We start from the raw sequence: 19,563 nt of genomic DNA, 5'->3' as shown, positions 1-19,563 counted from the left end.
GCTCAAAGGCAGAGTCATGATACAACTGAGTGGAGTCTGGGTATGAAAACCTACGCGTATTTCTTAGATGTGAGATGGGAAGTATGTGAGCAGCCTCTGATGGGAACACACACTTCCCAAAGCCCTAAAGATAGGGTTGTTAGTATTGTGCCTGGTGGCAGCAAAGCCACTTAGGCATTAGACTGATCAAATGGCCAAATTTGAGTCTCGCTTCTGCTTCACCGAGCAAAAGAGCCTGTGGATTGCGCTGAATTTCATGTGCCTCTGAAGCAGCGCACACCATTCCCACAGACCACCTTGTGTGCTTCGAGTGGCTTCTGCTTTGCCCAAAATACTGATGGGGAGAAAGAACAAAACCAGGAGGAGCCTCTTGTCCTCTCCCAACCAAATCCTGAGTGCTGCCGTGGGCACCGGCACCAGGAGGCTGCAGAAGCGGGATGTGAGGCAGGGCCACTGGAGGGGAGCCGCTCCAGACCACTGCAGAACCTCAGTAAAAAACATGACACATTTTATAACATAATTGCGTGCTTTATTGATATACACAGTAAAGCAGTATATAATACAATAGTAAGGCATATATTTGGTGAAATTTGATATGTTGTGAAAAATGCAGTAAAACTGAAGTTTATAAAAATAATTAGTAAATGTTACAGTGTTGGTGTTAAAACACAATATATTATGATATCCAAGTAATAACCCAGTACTGAGTAACAATGAAATAACATGCCATATGGTATTTATGTATTCAATTACACTGATTATGTTTTACAGTTTAATACTTTGTCATTATAAGGAATATGAAATAATTCCCAAATTATGCTTAAAAAAGCAGCGATAAAGCTTTCAACTTTTTAAATATTTTTGACAGACTCACTCCAAAACTAAGACCTATAAAGTAAAACAAACAAAACAAAACCCTGATGAAAACAACCGTGCAATCCATTTTCCTCCATTTTTTTTTCTGAAGAGAAGGTTTAATGTATAAGGGAAAAAAAAAAGAAGAAACCCAGCTCTTTCTCAGATCTCAATTTAAACCTTCTGATAAAAAAGACCATGAGAAACACATAGGGTTCCTACTGTAATAAAGTGTTAAAAAAGCTCTTTATTATGAAAGCAGAGACTTGGGGGGATTGTACTTATTCTTTGTAAATTATTGTCATTGATATTTAAATGATGAGACCTGTTCACACAATGGACGAGTGGTGATGTAACATTATCTGTACGTAATTGTCAGGAACACCACAAAACCAAAGTGAGGTAGAAATAGCATGACTAGCCATGTTCAATGTTAACTAGCATTCAAAATAAAATCTTTCCCAAGTTTAATTACACTTCATACAAGAAGAGGTAACAGATTTTTACTCTTGCAATATAAAGTCAGATGGTGTGTTTCTATGTATTCTAAGACAAAATTAAAAGCTGGTTAAGAAAATGAAGTGGTAAAGCTTTTGCTGACAGCACCTCATACCCAAACCTACCTCTCACGAGCTGCGGTTAGGTGGCTAATCTGTTTTTCTGTCAGTTCCTCTCTTTCTCACTTTATTGTTAATTGTGCGGTATTACTTGTAGAGAGAAATGGGGAAGGAGAAAGCATCAGGGCCTTTGTTTTGACGATAAATATCTCATGGAGCAGTGTGGCTACCTTCACCTGATTACCATACACACATAAGAACAGCAGTAACTCTCCTACAGCCTTTCCCAAAGGTTGCTCGCTGCATTACAGCTCCTTGGGACCAGCCGCTGTAGCAGGCTGAGACAAGAATTGTGGAAAGGTCGGTTTATATTTTCCAGAGGATCGAGTAGCTCTGTGTTCATTAACAGCACCGCAAGCCATACAAGAAAAGATGCTCAGTGAGAAACCTACTTGTGCTTCATGCTAGAAGCTGAGCCCACATGGGGTCAGGAGGGAGCCTCCCTCTTTCTTCTCTTGTGTGCAGTGAAGTGATGCTAACGGTGGCAGCAGCAGGGGAGAGCCGTGCCCTGCTTCTGCTGAAGCACGGGGTGCTGGCCTGGCCAGCAGAGTACCGGACAGTAAGGTCCAGAGGTTTGATCCGGTAAGGCAATTTCTACGTTCCTTACTAATAACATTCAGGAATTTAGTCATCAGAGGAAACACCAGCGCATAGGACAGTCATTAAATTCTTTCCTTCCTTCTTTCCTTTTTTTTTTTTTCCATTCATTTTTTTGCAGACTCTGTCACGTAATGTGCTCTTTCATTTAATTATTGCAAACTAGCTGTGTGATTCGTGTAACTGTTAATTTTATTGGAAAGAGGTGAAATAACTACCTTCGCTGGAAGTCCAGGAGATTTTTTTTAAGCCAGCCCTAGTCAGACGAAACCAATGAGAAATGTAAGTTGGCCGTTTTGATGTTGCTGCAGGAAATACTTTTTTTTTTTCCTTCTTTTTGACAGGCAAGGAAAAGAACACAGAACATGAATCTCTCTCTGATGCAGCTGCAGAGCTGAAATGATACTAAACAAATGCACTGCCTCAATATTTTTTTTTGTGTTTTTTAAAGGGGGTTTCTATAAACAATTATTTTTATAAAGCACACTTTAGTTTACAATCTTTCTTTATAACTGTTATAAATTTTTTTTAAACAACCCGAAATGCGTTCCATATAAAGAAATGGCAAGTTATTTAGCTATCAAGATTTTACATGTAGTTTTCTTATAATTTTTGTACAATTGCATAGACGTGTAAAACCTGCCATTGTTAACAAAACAGTAACAGACTTAGGAAACTACTGAAATCTACAGTATAGTACCACTACCCTTCACAAAAATATAGATTTGTTTTCTTGTAAACTCTTACAGTCTAATCCTCTTTGTAGTATGAATATTATAAAAACCATGCGGGACGCCTGAAGTTGTAAAACACATCTTGCTATTCTAACACCTTGTCGTCGGTCATCACTGTAACTAAGGTTTCCATTGCTCTTCCCAAGTCATCTGCCATGTGGAAAAGGCTTCCTACATTGTGGCCTGAAAAAGAAAGTCAAAGAAGAGGATATTAAACAAAAAAGAACATACTGCAAAAAGAACGAAGAAGAAAAGGCCAGGTACAGATACATCACTCTCCGCAAGCAGCTCACCGCCATTCTCAGTGGACCACACCAGGCAGTCTCCTGGACAGGCATGTGTCATCATTAGCAAAAGCTGCCCATTTTGCTAAGCATTTAACAGCAATACTTGCTTAAACAGCCAGTGTGAACTATGTTGACGGTAAGCCAGCATGTTTGTGTTCCAAAAAAAAACCCAGTAGTGAAGAAACTGCATCGTAACTAATGTTCACCCAAAGCCACGATTAAATCCAATGACATCACAGAAAAGTTTCCAACTGGTGCTGCAAAGCGTTTGACCACTCAGTGTTCTATCAAGGAGAAAAACAGAAACAAACAGATCAGCAGTAATTAACGACATCATTAAAGCCAAGAGGTCCCGACAGGATGTCTGCACAGATAACTAAAACAAAGACCAAGCTCAATGTCTGCAGTTTATTTCATGGTTTTAATAATACCCTTTGCTTTTCGGTCCAGCGAAAACAAAGATGCTGCAATTACCAAGTAACTAGTACTCAGTGGTTTATTTGCACGTTTCTCCTCACTGGTAACCACTGTAAAGTCCTGAGATGCTACAACCACAGCATGTGGACCTCCTACACAGAAGCGATAAATAAGCACAAAAATTCTGGAGATGAAACCTGTAACTTCTCGCACCCATTTTTCCATTGTTGTGAAAGGAAAGTTAAAGGTGGCAATGCTGATGAGCAGTAAGGAATTGCTTCAACAACATTAGAGACTACACAGACTCCAAGGTAGGGAGATTGATTGCCAAAAGCTGTCATTTGAGGCACCTGGGGTTCAGCTGGCCTCCAGCTGCTGCTCAGAAGAGGGTGGGTCTCCTCTCTGAGGCCTGCGTCAGTCCTGCCACCCCCTACAACTGTCTCAGATGCCCCTTGGCATCTCACATGACAGAAATACGGTTCGATCAGCCAAACCCCATCTGGAGTCTCACTCCTGGAAGTGTATGACTGCAGAGGGAATATGAGAGAGATCTCGACACCCCAAAGGATAAGCATCCAGTTCAAGATTTCTTGCAAGGACAAGGAGGAACAAGCAGACAGAAGGTCTTAAAACAAACAGAAGGAAATTATATTCCACACAGCATATAATTACATTACTGAACTCATCAGCACAGGCTGATGTAGAAGCCAAACATATAAATGAGTTTAAAAAGGCATTAGAAAATAATCATGGAAGCAAGATTTATTTAGATGCAAAGTGCATGCGACCTCCAGCTCAAGCAGTCCCCAAGCTGCAGAGTGCCAGCAAGTGAAAGTATTTAGCAGGGGAAGAAAACTCAATAAAGCTCCACGTTGCTGTGGCCAGAGGGGTTGATTTACTCCCTGAGAGTACTTGCAGTAGAGTATTTGTTTGGGAAAGCACTGAAGCCACAACACTGTCTGCCCACAACGCTGCTTCTCAGGCACGCTTTGCATTAGCCTGCGAGCTGAATCCTCACCATGGTCCGGGAGAAAGCAGCACCCAAATGAATACAGGACATGACCAAGGTATCCCAGATACACCTCCCAGTGCCGATACGGTGCAGGAGCCTGACTGCATTGCCCACCTACGGGGCTGTTGTCCCTCCTGCCACAACCATCATCTTTAACAACAGGAATGAGGCTTCCCTGTGGGACAAACCCAGCTCGCCCACACAAGCTGGAAGAAACACCCGTTCCCTTCCAGATGTTCAAGGATTGTGGTTGGCATTTTGACAGTGCACGGGGCCTGGAGTGATGTTAGTTAACATTCATCAGCGTGTACGGAATCAAAAACAGATGACCTCAGAAATACCCAGAGAAGCTTGTTTCTCCTGGAAAACTACTACCACCAGTTTTTACATTCAAATACTACTTTTTTATTTGAATGTAGCTTTCACTCCACAAAATTATGTCACATCTAAATGGTAACTGCTCAACAAGCTGCCAGCTTCATCGTGAGCTGTGCTGTGCGTGGCACTGTGTCTGGTATCAATAAGAAGGAACACTTGGTTCTAATCTACTTGCACTAATGTACAGAGAAATAGATGCATCAGATAGTAATTTCATATATAAATCATTAATGTAGAGCCATCTATTCATCCTAAGCAAAACCTCCTAATTTACTCATCAGCTTGTCACATGAGAGCATATGAAAAATTGCTGCCAAGTTTTGGTCAAAATATAGCTTACTTTCAAGTAAATGTGTGCTACTGCCTTTATTTTAGATGGAAGGGATAATATCTCTTCCTCGCACCAGGCAGGCTGTAATTAAATGCTAGCATAAACTTTCATAAGCAATTCTAGTAATGGTCCTTAATCTTCATCTACCTCTATTACAGCACAATCCCCCTGGCTGAGAATAATCCAGAAAATGTCACCACAGAAAGGGAAAATCTGACACAGTCATAGGAAAGCAGTAATTTTAGGTGAGAGATCCTCAGGTAGATCGAAACATCACTGCCACTGGTTTGCTCTGCTTACCAGAAACCTTGGTATGCTTAAGTATATTTATTGCACGGGGTATCAAGGCTTTATCAAAATAATGCTGGTATAACCTGGGTAACCTGCATCATCCCTACAAATTACCCGCACTGACCCTGCAAGCTACTTTCAAGCAGTCTCCAGGCTTTAAATGCTCTTCTTCCTCGCCTGCAGCAGCCCACAGACACCAGACAGGAGGGTGCTGAGAGCTGCAAAGCGGTAACCAGCAGCAGGAGGCAACACTGCCTGTGGGATCACAATCTCTCACTCAGGTTCATTGCCATCTGTTATTTCTAGGAACAGTGATGGGATTCCAGGACTTTCCAGGGACTCCACCACCACTTTTTTCCAGCTCAGGAAGAGTGATCACCCTTCCAGGGATTTACAGCAACTCAAGCTGCTAACACCCATCTTCAGAAAAAAATAGTATTAGTTAATAGTATTTTGTTCTATCAGACACAGAGCTGTAAAGATAACAAAAGCAATCTGGTTTTATAGAAAGACTGTATGTCTAGAAAGAAAATATGAAATCAAAAAATCTTTAATTAAAAGAAAATACAAAAGTCTTTCAGAAGCTTGCCACAGTAGGTACAAAATACTGAATTGCTCACGCAGCTAACACACAGACCAAGAAGACCTAATGCATCCAGAGATGCCTAGATTAAATACTTTTAATGCACACAGATTACAGGAATGTCTGTTAATGCTTTTTTTCTTTTCTCTATTAATTTCTCTGTTATTTTCGAAATAACCATGCTTTGAGTCTGGTCTCCCTCCACAAAAGCTGCAGGGGGTGAGGCTGAGGTGATTACGCAGACCTAGCTCCGTGTTCTCCCTGCATCACAGGCCACAACTTCCTCTGCAGAGAAGCCGAACAGTCGCGTGCCTCCTCCTGAGCCATCCGAGCTCAGCACCCAGGGCACGATGCTAAACCTCTGCCCACTGCAGTGCATGCTAGCAGCTGAAGTGAAGCGCACCGCTCCTGGGAGGGGAGGACACGGGGCAGACAGGCAGCGCTGCTCTGCTCCTCCAGCCACTCACCACGAACCTCAGCGGGGCACCTCCACACTGCCAGGGTTTTGATATGAATCAAGCAGCAGAGCTCTGAGCCAGGTGGTTTGGGCTTAAGGACCTTGTGCTGCTTTGCATTGCACACTGAGAGGTGCTCACCACGGGAACGGTAGCGTTAAGGACATCACCAGCCCAGGAGCAGTTTTGTAGCACAAAATAAAAGGTAAAAGCCCTCCTTTTTTACCTTACTCCTCCTTGCAATGGAACCAGAGGCAGACTGGACAGGTGGTCTAATTTTGATTCATGACTCCTCACCTGCTGCAAAGTGACCTGCACAGCAGAGTACGGTATTTCACAGGGTTTCTGCAAATCCTCTGCAGGCTGCAGGCAGGCAGCACCGACCTGGAGTGGGCTGCCCTTGCTCTGGGGCGCTCTAGTTTCTGAGCCCCTTTCCTGTGGCTCTCATGACCTGAGCAACTTTTTCACTGATGCAGGGAAAAATATCCGGGATAAGTGCTATGGGGCGATTAGGATTTTGCCTCTCTTGCACAAGGGAGTAGCAGGTAGGACAATACAGACTACAAATAGTTGAAAACAACATATGCAGTAATTTCTTGGTACTCTACCTGTAACAAATATACCCTCTTCTAAGAGCTCAAATTCACTGTTTCAATATAGCTCTGCTTTTTCTTATTGAATACTTGCTTTCTTGTCCTCTGTGAGATTGAAACATAAAACACTGACATTTTTAATTAAGAAGCGAATGAGAAAAAAATTGTCCCCAAAGCTCTTAGAAAAATATATATCATAGCTTCCCACTCATTATTATTAATATTTTTTAATATAACTCCACCAAAGAAGGCATTAATTCCATTTTTTTTCCACATTAAAGCTGAAGAAGTTTTATCCATGCTTCAGGCACTGAAAGGTCGGAAGATGTTATTTAAGAAAAATACTAGCACAGTCTTTGAAATGCTGCAATAACACTCAACATGGGCATGGACAGTATCAGCTTAGACATAAAATGGAGGGAATACTAATACAGGTGCATTTGCTTTGAAAGCAGGAGATGCCTCTTTCTGCAGACAGTAGCTACATCATTTCTGGTTGCACACAGAATGATGTGCTTCGTATCTGCTGAATTTGCTTTAGAGGCTATACTGGAATTAAGGCCCTTGGGTGAGGGCGCAGTAATTGAATATCAATCTCACAGCACAGCTTGTCACAGAAATAAATGTGGAGCATTCAGACTCCAAAGAGTGGACAGAACGTAAATTAAGAAACCCCAGCACAATGCAGTCTCTTTTCAGCAGCACAGATTTCTATCCCTTCCCCCACCAAAGAGAAATCCTTCCTGTTGGTAGCGTGGATTTTGATACCCGTATTCATATCGAGTAATGCCATGAAATCCATGGGATTACACACAAAGACAATACCTAATGTGAGTAATGGGATCAAAACCTGGCCTAGTGGGCTTAAAACTGCATGATCTGACGTTGCACAAATGGGTTCACGCATAAAGCAAAAGCTGTTCTGTAACTTAGCTCATATACTTCACGGGCACACAGAGAATTGTGTTTTATATTCAGGTCTGCAAGTTACTAAGCACCCTCTGGCACTGCCAGTGAGCACAAATACCACTGGAGAGCTGTAAGTAATTCGCTGAAGAAGTCGACATTTTTAGGGTTACGCTGCTGGAATCAGATCAGGTAAAAACATGCCCATTTTTCTAACCTTTTATATTTTTAATTGTAGCAAAAGTCCTCAGCAGCAGAACCTTTTCCTTTTTCTGAACAGTATGAATAAGCGTGAACCAGGATAATGGAAATCAACAACCTGCTTTGCTCAGTTGGAGAACAACTCTCAGACCAAACGTGAAGGGCTGAATACAAAATCAGTTCCATGCGATTTCTGAACTGGTGCAGTCTGAAGACACGCCAAGCACCCTTTTTTGATCCATATGAAAGGATCTGACATTTCAGGACAGACTTAATCTGCATTGAAGATCTCTCTCCTCAAAACAGCTGGACCTGTGCAAGCTGCACGTGCAGGGAACCACTGTACTTCAAGGCACCGTGGTAGAGCAAATCCTAGCTTCCCTGGAGCAGCGTGTCGCTGGCCAGGGGCTCAGAGCAGCCCAACTCAAAACCCCAGCGTAGTGCCTCCTCATGAGCCCACCCCGCTGCGACAGCGGGCACTTGCAAACTGGGTTTGGCCTTATCCACACTGAACATCTGTACAGGAAAGGTCATTTCACAGCTACCTGCAGTTGCACTCAGGCAGTCTCTGAATATTTTATCTTTATTAATAATGCTCCCTAGGAGTTCATCTTGCAAACGTTGTCTCTGGCTGGAGAGTGAAGAGCAGCTTTGAAGAGGAAAAATAAAGGCTCACTGGAAATCCTTTAAAAGGTGCTGGGACAACACGGCGCGAAACATTTTCCTCCATGAACAAGCAGCAATGTACACATTCTGAAATCTGTTTTGCATCAAACCAACCACATCCAAAGTGCAGTGAAAGCCGCTGCCCGTTTACATCGCTGAACACAGCGCTGTGGAGCTGGCGAGTGTTAGTAGCATTCTTCACTGTGCAACAGTACATCAGTACATCGATACACCTCAATCTCTTATACCTCTCAACTCTCACTGTTTTAAGGAAAAATATTGAATTACTGGGGATCATGGTTGGTGTTTTGGCAAATGTATGCAAATAAAATCCTAAATTTGTAAGCAGAACAGCAAGGGACGTGGGTCTTGCTGTTTTGTTCACACAAGAATGGCAGAATATATGTCAATGGCAGCAGCATTATTTACTGCACACATTTATCATACAAAGGTTTAATTTCAATGCATTATTTCATGCTCCCCATTCCTGAATTTCCATCTCTGGGAGGATGTAAGAGAAGGCACATCCCTGGGTTAGCACTGTCTCCGTAGAGAGTTGAGAGGTGTGGTACTGTTAGAGCACACTAATGGCGAATGCACTCAGCAAAATCAAACAAAACCAAAATGACAAGAATACAATCCCCGCTCTTCAACAAAACCAAGCGAACCCGTGCTGCTGTCACACACATGCTGGGCACAGAAAGCAAGATGTGACAAACAGAAGCCATGGCAGTGAGCTTGCATCTCACTAACCTCTCTCACTGGCTTTCCAGAGGCATTTCTTCCTTTAGGAACAGAGAGAGGAAGTGGAAGAAATATCAGAAAAGAAAAAAAAAAAACAAACACAACAACACACACAAATGTATTTTTTACACTGTACGAGATACTTCAGTTTTGATTTAGGACTTTAATATTAAATAACTGCATTTCTGCTTTAAACAAGGTTTGAGAGTACGTTGAAATCCACTGACGATTCTGGGCTGATTTATTCAAGAAGAGTTCTGTAATCTGCTGTTTGGTTTTAACTTAGCAAGAACACTTGAGAAAACCACTAAAACTGACATACAACCCCTTCAGCTGAGGATAAGGATGACAGAGAGAATCTGAATTCACATTCTGGGCATGCAAATTTCATCAATTTGAGTACTTCTGCTAATTAGTATTGGTGGTAAAATCATGCTTCCCCACTTCAAAATTAATTTATCCAGACACATTACATTTTATTACTGCCTACATATATATATCCGCATATACCATCATATATACACGTTTTCATACACTTATTTTACACCTAAAGCTATTAGACTGCAATATCACCATTCCCACATTCAAGACAAATGTACTACAGATGATATTTCTAGCAAGTTGATTTGCATGCACTGTAAAAACAGGGAGCAGAGGCACAAAGAAGGAAAAAAAAAATCAAGTAAAGGGGATAAAAGGGAAAGTTTCTCAACACTTTTTAGCTGCAAGAACAAAGCAGAGCAGGCAGTAATGACTTTAGCTGAAAAAATGTCTCTTATGAAGCTGTACAGAAGCCATTCTTTGACCAAGCAGATTTTTCTCAATCACTTAGTGTAGTACACGTGTTTTAAAAAAGAAAGCCAGGTGAAAATCAACAGTAGGAACACCCCTTGTCCCCCCCCCCAGGTATGTCCAGTGACAATAAAGCACTTGCTGCCTCCACAAGCAGTGCTCCACTGCCACTGGTGCATTACTGGGAGCACTGGTACCACCAGTCTTAGGCAAGAGACTCTCCGAGGTAGGTGTTGTTTAAGAAAGAGGATGCTCTTTGTCCCAGAGCTGCTGTAAATAATGTAATTGTAAACAATGTACGAGACAACCAGGAGAGAGAAAGCTGTGTGAGTGAGAACACACCAGTCAGCACAACAGTGACCTAATTGCTGTCGAGTTTTTTTGTAGGTATTGTGGCCTGCATAGAGGGTAGGGATAGAAGATGATAAATAACTTTGCAGGTACTTTACAAGGAGGTGAACAAGGGGCAGCAACGGAGAAAAGCTGCACAAAGAAGGTAATGGAAAGGAGGAGAGGATAGAGACAGTGAGTGGCACCACTGACCAGTCACAGGTTGGAGACACTATTCAAGTATGAAATTAAGGTGATAGAAAAGGCTGGCATAACCTGTGACGGGCCTTCACAGTGAAGGTTATCATTTATAGAACAGAAAAGGTTTCATTCCTTTCCTTCCCTTCTCCCTCTTCCTAACAACATCCCTCTTACCATCAGAAATTATAATAAAAACAGCAATAATATTAGGTTCTAGGTCATGTTCTGGATGTGGGGTTTTACTCTGGATTTAAGGGGAGCCCTGACTCAGATTAAATCTGCACTGCACACAGACAGTGCTGCACTGAGGTACTAGGGCAAGCTTGACTGCTGGCAGAGGTGTAGCTTCAGTTTAGAGCACTTACCATAGTTTTATTCATGCTGTTTCTTTACAGGTTAAGTTACCTCGCTGGGGAGTTTCAGGCTGTTCTGACTAGACGTCTTTATTAATGAAAGGTCTGTTCCTTTCCACCTAGATCCTCACTATAGGACTTAATGTGGCTAAAACCCACCAAAGACCCCGCTACAGTCCACTCAGCCTGCCTTGCAGGCCTGCCTAACTCAGCAAGACTTAACTGAGTCCCTGCACACCCTGCAACCTCCTCTTGTGCTTGTATTGGGAGCCACAAATGCTCAAAAATGCCTCCCTAGCAGGGAAGAAGTGAACCCCTCACTGATAGAAATCATGTAACAGAAAAGCCTTGGCAATGAAGATGTAAAACCTTTTGCACACTTTGATCTTATTCTTAGGAAGAGCTCCAAGGTTTAGATCAGTCAGCGGTCTTCCTGAGACCTCCAGAAACTGCAACACGGGTGTAAGAAAGTCCTGGGCCATGAGGGAGGCTTGGGTAAGAGAAGAGGAAGAACTGCCTACAACAATATGCTAGATGCTTTTGGAGCTTTTAAGAGATGCCTACCTTGTCTGCACAAGCATCTAAATTTGTGGCTACTCAGTGCCTAGTTTAAATATCTACGTGAGAAGGTAAGACTGGATTCTACTTGAAAATGGATTTAAAGGTAACTGGGAGAGCTCTGCCCCACACTAAACTGTTGGTGAGCGATCACCCTAGAATTTCTTGAATGTAACAAAGAGTGAGTCACCATCCCTGGAAGTCTTTAAAAGACGTTTAGATGTAGAGCTTAGGAATATGGTTTAGTGGGGACTGTTAGCGTTAGGTCAGAGGTTGGACTCGATGATCTTGAGGTCTCTTCCAACCAAGAAATTCTGTGATTCTGTGAAGATTAAAAAGGATTTAATGGATTTTGTTTTATTTTCTTCTTTGTATACAAATGTATATATTTCTGAAAATTTGTATTCTCTAAGACATCAGAATACTGACACCATGCATGCATGCCTGGTATGTGCTGCTCCTGCTCAATTCAAGATTTCCACCCCTCCCAAAATAAAGGAGTCATTTTTTTTCTCAATTTTTTGGAAATATACATGACATTGCATCAATAGCAAAGGTATGCAGAGAGCGATCAGATCAACCCTGAAGGCGCAGGCACTAATAAAAACTTCATGCACCTATGCAGTTTCAGATCAAAGCACAGAGCACTGCTTCACTGCTCCTCTCAGACACAATGCAGGAGAGGAGCAGGCTGCAGAGGGGAGAGCTCTGCAAACAGTATTAAAAAAAAATAAAACTGATTGAAGTTTTGTGACATTCATTAACGTATTCTCAGTTTACATCAGGTCTGAGTATTAAGAATCAGGTAAGGCTGAGCCCTCCCCATCACTACTGCAGAACTCTGCAGAGCAGCTCAGCCACTTCAGTTCAGCACTCTGCCACAGGAAGATAATCCTGAGTGATCAGGAATCTGCGGCATCACAGAGGGATAAGCAATCTCTGCCACCTGGGCTAACTGCTGTGGTGTATATACCATGCATACACCATAGCACAGAGGAAGGGGATACACTCCAGAAGAAGCCAGACTAGCTCAAATAGGAAAGTATTTCTAGAAGTCTGTGCAGTGTAATTACTCCAGGGTATTCTTCTCATAATTCAGTAAATCAGGAAATAAAAACGTGAGTCATGAGATGCTTTGCTGCCAGAATAAAAGTAACTCCAGTATTTGCAGTGATCAAAGTTACCAATCCCACTTACATTAGTCCCATTCACAACAGAGTGACAGAGCCTGGCTGATGCAAGACTGAGAGAAGACAATGTATCTGGTATGCTTCGATGTGAATGAAATAAAAATAAAACAAAACCTCTGCTCTCCTTAGTGCCACTTATTTATTGTTGTGAGATCCTGTATTTTCACTGCACAAGACAACATCTGTATTAAGCAGCACCAAGTTAAATGATTATGGTGAGGGCTGATCCCTCTCCAAAAGTTTCCATGTGATGTCAGGGACGTTTAGCTCTTTGAAGCCATCACGGTTGCATTTCTAACCACTTCACTGCTCCCACTTACACAAGCACCGGCTGTGCACTGAAATCATGGGGAGCTCTCTCACTGAGTTCAGTAAGTTGAGAATTTCTGTCCCTAAATTCGCCTCTGGGTTTAATTCATGAAAGGCCTTTGCCACAAAACCTTAACCACAAAACAGTATGGTCCACCATATGAGCCAACTGAAACTATGCAACTTGTTTAGCCTCAGTGCTGCAGGAGAGATGAATTTGGGTTTAAAAATACTGTCCTGTCAATCTTACTTTCTAACTGTGAACCAATTCCCTGGAAATTTAGTAGCTTGGGCACAAATACAGTGTGAAAATGTTTTCCTCTGTGGCCCATTATCTACCAGGGTCAAATAAACCACGGAGGTGGTATTTAATAGTAGATTTCCACTAAATGTCAGACCTCTGGCTTTGACATCTGTTTTGAGTTAGCAGAGCAGCTGTTTGAAGCAGCTGCAGTAGTTGTGAATTTGCTGGGAGCAGCAAAGTAAAGGAGGAATGGATGGGAAGCCTCACAGATTTAAAGGAAAGAAAAACTCCTTAAGGACAGCAATCATCAGGTATTCAGCAGAATTTCCCTCTATAGAAATAAAGCAGCTTTCAGCACCAACAGTCAGCTGTGCAAGGAGCACGGAGGTCCTGCGCTACTTAGAAAATGCTAAGAACTGCCAAGAGGTTAATCTGAAGGAAAAAAAAACAAAACACAACAACAATAAAAGGTGTATAGGAACACAAGACATTTCATCTGAGATCTGTTTACAAAGAGCTGTGATACAATTTGTTTAATGCATGCTTCTTTAAAATGCATTCAAAATGAATGCTATGAAGCCTTGATGCCTCTTTTAAAACATCTCTGGTTATCAAAAGCTTGGAAAATACCGTAATCAAAACAAATCTATCTCCAGGTAAGTGAAAATTAATTACTACTAAATTTTATTGCTTTGTTTCAGAAGTCCAAAATAAAAGCTTTATTTGTTTTAGAGAACTACTTTGCAACATGATCAAAGCTTACTCTTCAAATGCTTTTGATGATATTTTGACTAAACATTTATTTTAATTTCTATCCTGTGATGTTCAACTATATTTCTGTTCATCCAAGCACAGAAATTCTCTCCTTTTCTGTATTCATTGCTTATTCAGCTCTTTGAACTTTTCTCATAAACCAAAGCCTTCAGCATCCAGTTTGCTCTTGTCATCTTGTTCTGCACTCCTCCAATTTGTTGTTATCCTCATGGCACTGATACCCAGAATTACATTGCTTATTCAAAAGCAGTATCACTCCCTACACTGTGACATGCTGGAGTTGGACATTCAGCTTAAAATTTAACATGCTTATTTTTACAGGCCACGAAGCAAAACAATGTTTAATGTACTGCTGATAACTTCCCAGGCCTTTTAATATATCCCTAGATTTCCTCAACTGATTCCAATTTCAGGCTATATAGATGGATGTTCTTCCCTTCCTGGATTTCATTTTGTTATTCTCTTTTCATTTGCAGTCTAGGTAGGTTTTGTCACGTGCACTATGTCCTTTGTAGCTCTTCAGAGCATAGTCTATGAATATCATAGCTGACTGCCCTTTCCACCTTAGTATAGAAACAAACGAAGTTATTTCTAATACTAGTCAATATTGGACCTTTAACCTATCTTCCTGATAGTTTTAATTCCTAAAGACTGTATGCATTATAGGTGGTAGCACCTAATCCATGTAGCCTGAATTCATCTTTCCGGTAATGTTTTATGAGTTACTCTAACAGAACAGACTTATGAATGCCAGTCTGGGATGGCGGTGTTTCTTGCATCAGACATTTTTTTAATTCTACTTAAAAATAAGAATTCATTTAAGACAATTTAAGCTTTATACATTTGTGCTTATTGTTCATTTGGGTTTATTGTTCTTTTTCCTGAATATCAGTAAGTGGCATGACATTCAATGTAACCTGTAATGCAAAGAAATAAAATACTACTTCCACCACTTTTGAATCCTTACACTATGCTCTCTTTTCAGTCTGCTTTGCCACTGCTTTAACTCTTTTGCAATACACTCCAATGCTTTATTACAGATTGGAAAACCAAAATAGAGATGTGCATATCTCAACAGCAAAATGGCCCAATTTTTTGTTGAGACCAATCAGCCTTGCTTCATTTTCTCCTGTCCGGTGTCTTGTAAATCCTGACACCTGGGGAATCTGACTGCATACGGATGGCACCATCTGATAATGATGGTCTAAATGAGGCTGTGGCAAATCACCTGTGGATGTAAGCTTTGTTTATGCAGTATCATGATATTCAACTGAGAATATCACTTATTAAAATGAGAGTAGAAGAAAATTTCATTATTGAAGTTTCCATGAGGTCTCAGCAAAACCGACAATGTCAGCAGCCTTCTTCAACAACCAGTGACTGGAAAGCCATTGCACTGGTTGTATAACAAACTACTTCTTTTCCATAAATGATTTAACCTTTCCTGTTCTTCAATCAAAAACAGTTCTACAAACCTAGCATTCATGCAAATAAATCCAAAACTATAACGAAGAACTAAGAAACCCAATGAAATGTGGCACTAATCTCTTCAGCCCAAACCGTAAGATCCAAGTCACATGAAGTGAACTGCTTTTTCTCCCATATGGACCAATCTTACTGTGTAGCAGCCAAAGAGAGGGGAAGAGGCAGATTCTTGCAGAGCCCAGAAATGGTTTGGTCAGGCCCAGGAGAAGAGTCCCGTAGGAAGCCTGACTTTGCCAGACTCTCTCTGCTAGAGAATGTTTTCGTCCTCTACAGCTGCTCGTCAGGCAGGAAAGCAGGAACAAACAGCAGCTGTGTTTTAGAAAACTCGATATGAGTGATATATGATTTCACGAACAGGAGGGCTTACACAATGCACAGAGGCCAAGTACTGTGGAGGAGTCTTTCTGCTGTAGAGTCCAAGGACAGAAAAATAAAGATATCATATTTATAAGCAGTGGGAAAACAGAGCTCTCTGAATCAGCACTATCTGTGGCAATAAATTGTTAGCTGAACATACTAATTCTAATTTGTTTTCATTTGTCTCAGCAGGATATTGTCCCACCAAATACTTTACCACTTCATCATTTGTTGGTAATGAATGTATTTCTTGCAGTCTCTTTGCGGGATATTTATGATCACATAATCCACTTTTAACGTATTTACCAAATGAAGAAGCAAAATCAGGAAATGTATTATTTCTTCGCATTGAAATTACTGCATTTTGCATCACCAGAAAGCAAATGTGAAATTATAGCGTAACTTTCTAAACTAAAATATTAACGAATGTTACACATTTCAAATCTTTTTTTTTTTTTTTTTTTTGACTGGACTGTACATTCTGTTAGTTTTATTATTGAAGCTTTTTATTATTCACTAAGGAAATAAAAAGCCTTTTCTACTCTCAGACAGCAGGGAATGGTATCTAAGAGACTGATCTCTACCTATTCATACACAGGAAATGAACCACTGTATTTTCAATAACTCATTAACTGTTGTTTTGAAAATTGCTCCTATTTTACTTAAGACTGAGCTTGTTTTTAAGAAGAAACACTGTTTGTCAGTGTTATCAGCTATGATAAAAAATCAGTTTTGTCACCACAGTGAAGGGTGAGCATTTTAACATACGTTTGTCTGCAGCTAGACACATACAATTATGCAAGATCTCACAAATAGAATGTATTTACAAAAATGATGGTCACTAATAAGAAAGCACTGGCTGCTGGAACCTCACGTACAGAGCAACTTTATGAATATGCCCATTCTTGTCTACATACCAATGTTTCAAAGATTTTTCATCAGTTGTGTCTGAGAGTTAATACAATACGTAAAATGAGGACTGGACGTATGACAGCTTCTAATATAACACTGAGGAGGAGATCAGTGTAGTTAATGATACATCGTATTAGATTGTCTTAAACAAGTTTTCTATACTACATCTTTCAATCTGTAGCATGAGTTATTATACAGTTTATACTGCCTTCTCTTTTTCCACTGCTTATTGATGATGAGAGCTGAGCTCACTTTAAAATCAAAGAATGGAGAAAATTTGACTTCACTGAAAGTCTAGCACGATGGTTAAGGCACGAAGCTATGACAGAACTTCTGAGGGACATGTGCTAACTGTGCAACAGGCCCTGAAGTCTGTCTATGCCCCTGCTGAAACACACCCAACAGGGTATCTATCAATAGACATGGGGTCTTTCTTCTGCCAAGAGGTTTATGTCTGAGCCTTCTTTCACTCTTTCACTGTGGCAGGTAACATCTCACACATCCTCTCTCCCGTTAGGAATCTAAGTCATCTTTCTTGGCAGCGGGGCATTTTTTCTGGGCTCAGGGAAGACCTTTTCTCAATGAATAAAAGCTGAAAAAAATAAAATTCCAAATGCTTATCTTCAGCAAACAACACGAAGACCAAAATGGAAATACTGGAAGAAATGCTGGGGTTGTATATACACAGCCTGTGCTGTCCAATCAAGCAGTCCAGTTGCTTTTCCTCTGTCACTCAGAACCTATGTGCCACATGGTCAAGAATTTTGACTCAGAACTTTAATATTATTTAGAACCACATTCTTCTTGGAAAAAGGCAAGAAGGCAAAATACGGAAGGACCTATTAAAAATAAATCAGCAAGAGGACAGACTGAAAGAGAGAAGCTGTGAGAAGAACACAGCAAAAGAGGAAAGAAGAAAATGCTAAGGAGAAAAAGAGTCTAAGAGGATGTTGTTTCATCCACTTATCTAGCAACTGCTACTTGTGGAGGAAACTTGAGGTATAGAAGGGGCAGGTTGCTTCTCCACTCTAAGAGGACAGGTTTATCTACGGCAATTGGTAAAATAAAAACAAAAAACAGAGAAACAAAACAAACAAACAAACAAAAAACCACACATATGCAAAAAAAAAAAAAAACACCCTCAAACACATGAAAAGATAAAAGAATGGAAAGTACTTTTAATTTCTGCTCTGCCCAAAACAACCACGACTTATTTACAAGCATGATGCTCTCCTCCACTTGCACATGCTCCCGGGCTTACCTCTGGAACTGGGGAAGGAGTTGTTAAGCTGCTCCATCACTTCCTCCAAACCTGTGCTTGTGTCCTGGGGAGGGCTGAGCAGGTCATCCTCGCCTGGAAAAGAAATGCAAACCACTGCATTTAAGCCACTATGAAACCATTTGGTAACACCTTACTATTTCACATGTCCTTCACAAAGCTAAGGCTGGTCACTTAAACACAGTTTCTACTTAGTGTACAATGAAAATCGTCAAGGTGAATTTTGTTGACTCTTTATGCCTCTTATGCTTCTGTTTGTTTTTTTTTTTTTCTTTTTTCAGTGTTAGGATTTAAGTAAAATTAGACAATGAATTTTAAACAATTAACCCTGATTTTAACTTGTAACAAGGGATTTAAGAAGTAACCTGCTCTGGTAAAAGAAGTGGGGCAAAATGTCTGCCAGGAACATTTTGTTCTGTAACTGATGCTCCTTGTTTCAGCTTCTCTTATTCTATTAATGGTAAAAGCAATTGCTGTTGTTAGTGCTGCTACTGAGGAGCTTTCTAATAGCGCTGGATTCATGCTAGCGCTGCTTTGCCTAGCTGCATAAATCAGTAGAAACCTAGATTCTCATCTGCATCAGTATTAATATTTCTGACAGTTTAATTGCATCAGATTGGCGCTCCAAGAACATTCAATTGTACCATAAAAGGGTTTAGCAGCAGTTTAATAAAGCGAAATACATTTCTCCCACTGAATAATTTCTATAACCTGATTATAGGGCAGTAGCTTAATGGGAAATTCAATATATTTTATTTTTACTGGGGTTATTTTTGTTGTGGTTTCCGATAACCAAAATCCATCTGTTGATTTTACTGTAGACCCTAGCCTCTAGTAGAAATAAAGCATCTGAAAAGAGAATGCACCTAAAGGATGCTTCGAATGACATTCTCCTTTTACCAGATTTCTTTTATCCCTATTAATACATAAAATTAATTTTGCCTGTTGTAATAACCACAGAGGTATATCCTTGTTTTGAAAATAACTTAATGACCCTTTATTCTAAAGTCTTGCCCTACTCAACTTCAGTAATAAACTACCTAGAAGCTAACTTGCTAACTGCCTAATAATCTACCTTGCTGTTAGCTTTAATATTCTTTGTCAGTGCTCCA

General features: G+C 40.7%; 1 protein-coding gene across 19 annotated transcripts in view; it reads right to left on the bottom strand.

The window, feature by feature from the left end:
- Positions 1–507: 507 nt before the first annotated feature.
- DMD (dystrophin) overlaps positions 508–19,563 on the bottom strand; it is a 1,220,482-nt gene continuing 1,201,426 nt past the window's right edge. For 15 of the 19 annotated variants that reach the window (XM_068686720.1, XM_068686714.1, XM_068686755.1 and 12 more), the window contains 2 exons: positions 18,434–18,526; positions 508–2,986 (listed from right to left, as the gene is read on the bottom strand). In XM_068686720.1, the coding sequence (XP_068542821.1) occupies positions 2,889–2,986; positions 18,434–18,526 (191 nt within the window). In that variant the 3' untranslated portion in view covers positions 508–2,888. Of the gene's footprint in view, positions 2,987–9,676; positions 9,709–18,433; positions 18,527–19,563 lie in introns of all 19 variants that reach the window. The other 4 variants (XM_068686735.1, XM_068686782.1, XM_068686816.1 and 1 more) reach the window with 1 other exon arrangement.

This window comes from Anas acuta, chromosome 1 (assembly GCF_963932015.1).
Source record: "Anas acuta chromosome 1, bAnaAcu1.1, whole genome shotgun sequence".
Taxonomy (NCBI): Eukaryota; Metazoa; Chordata; class Aves; order Anseriformes; family Anatidae; genus Anas; species Anas acuta.
This window is presented reverse-complemented; position numbering and strand designations above follow the sequence as displayed.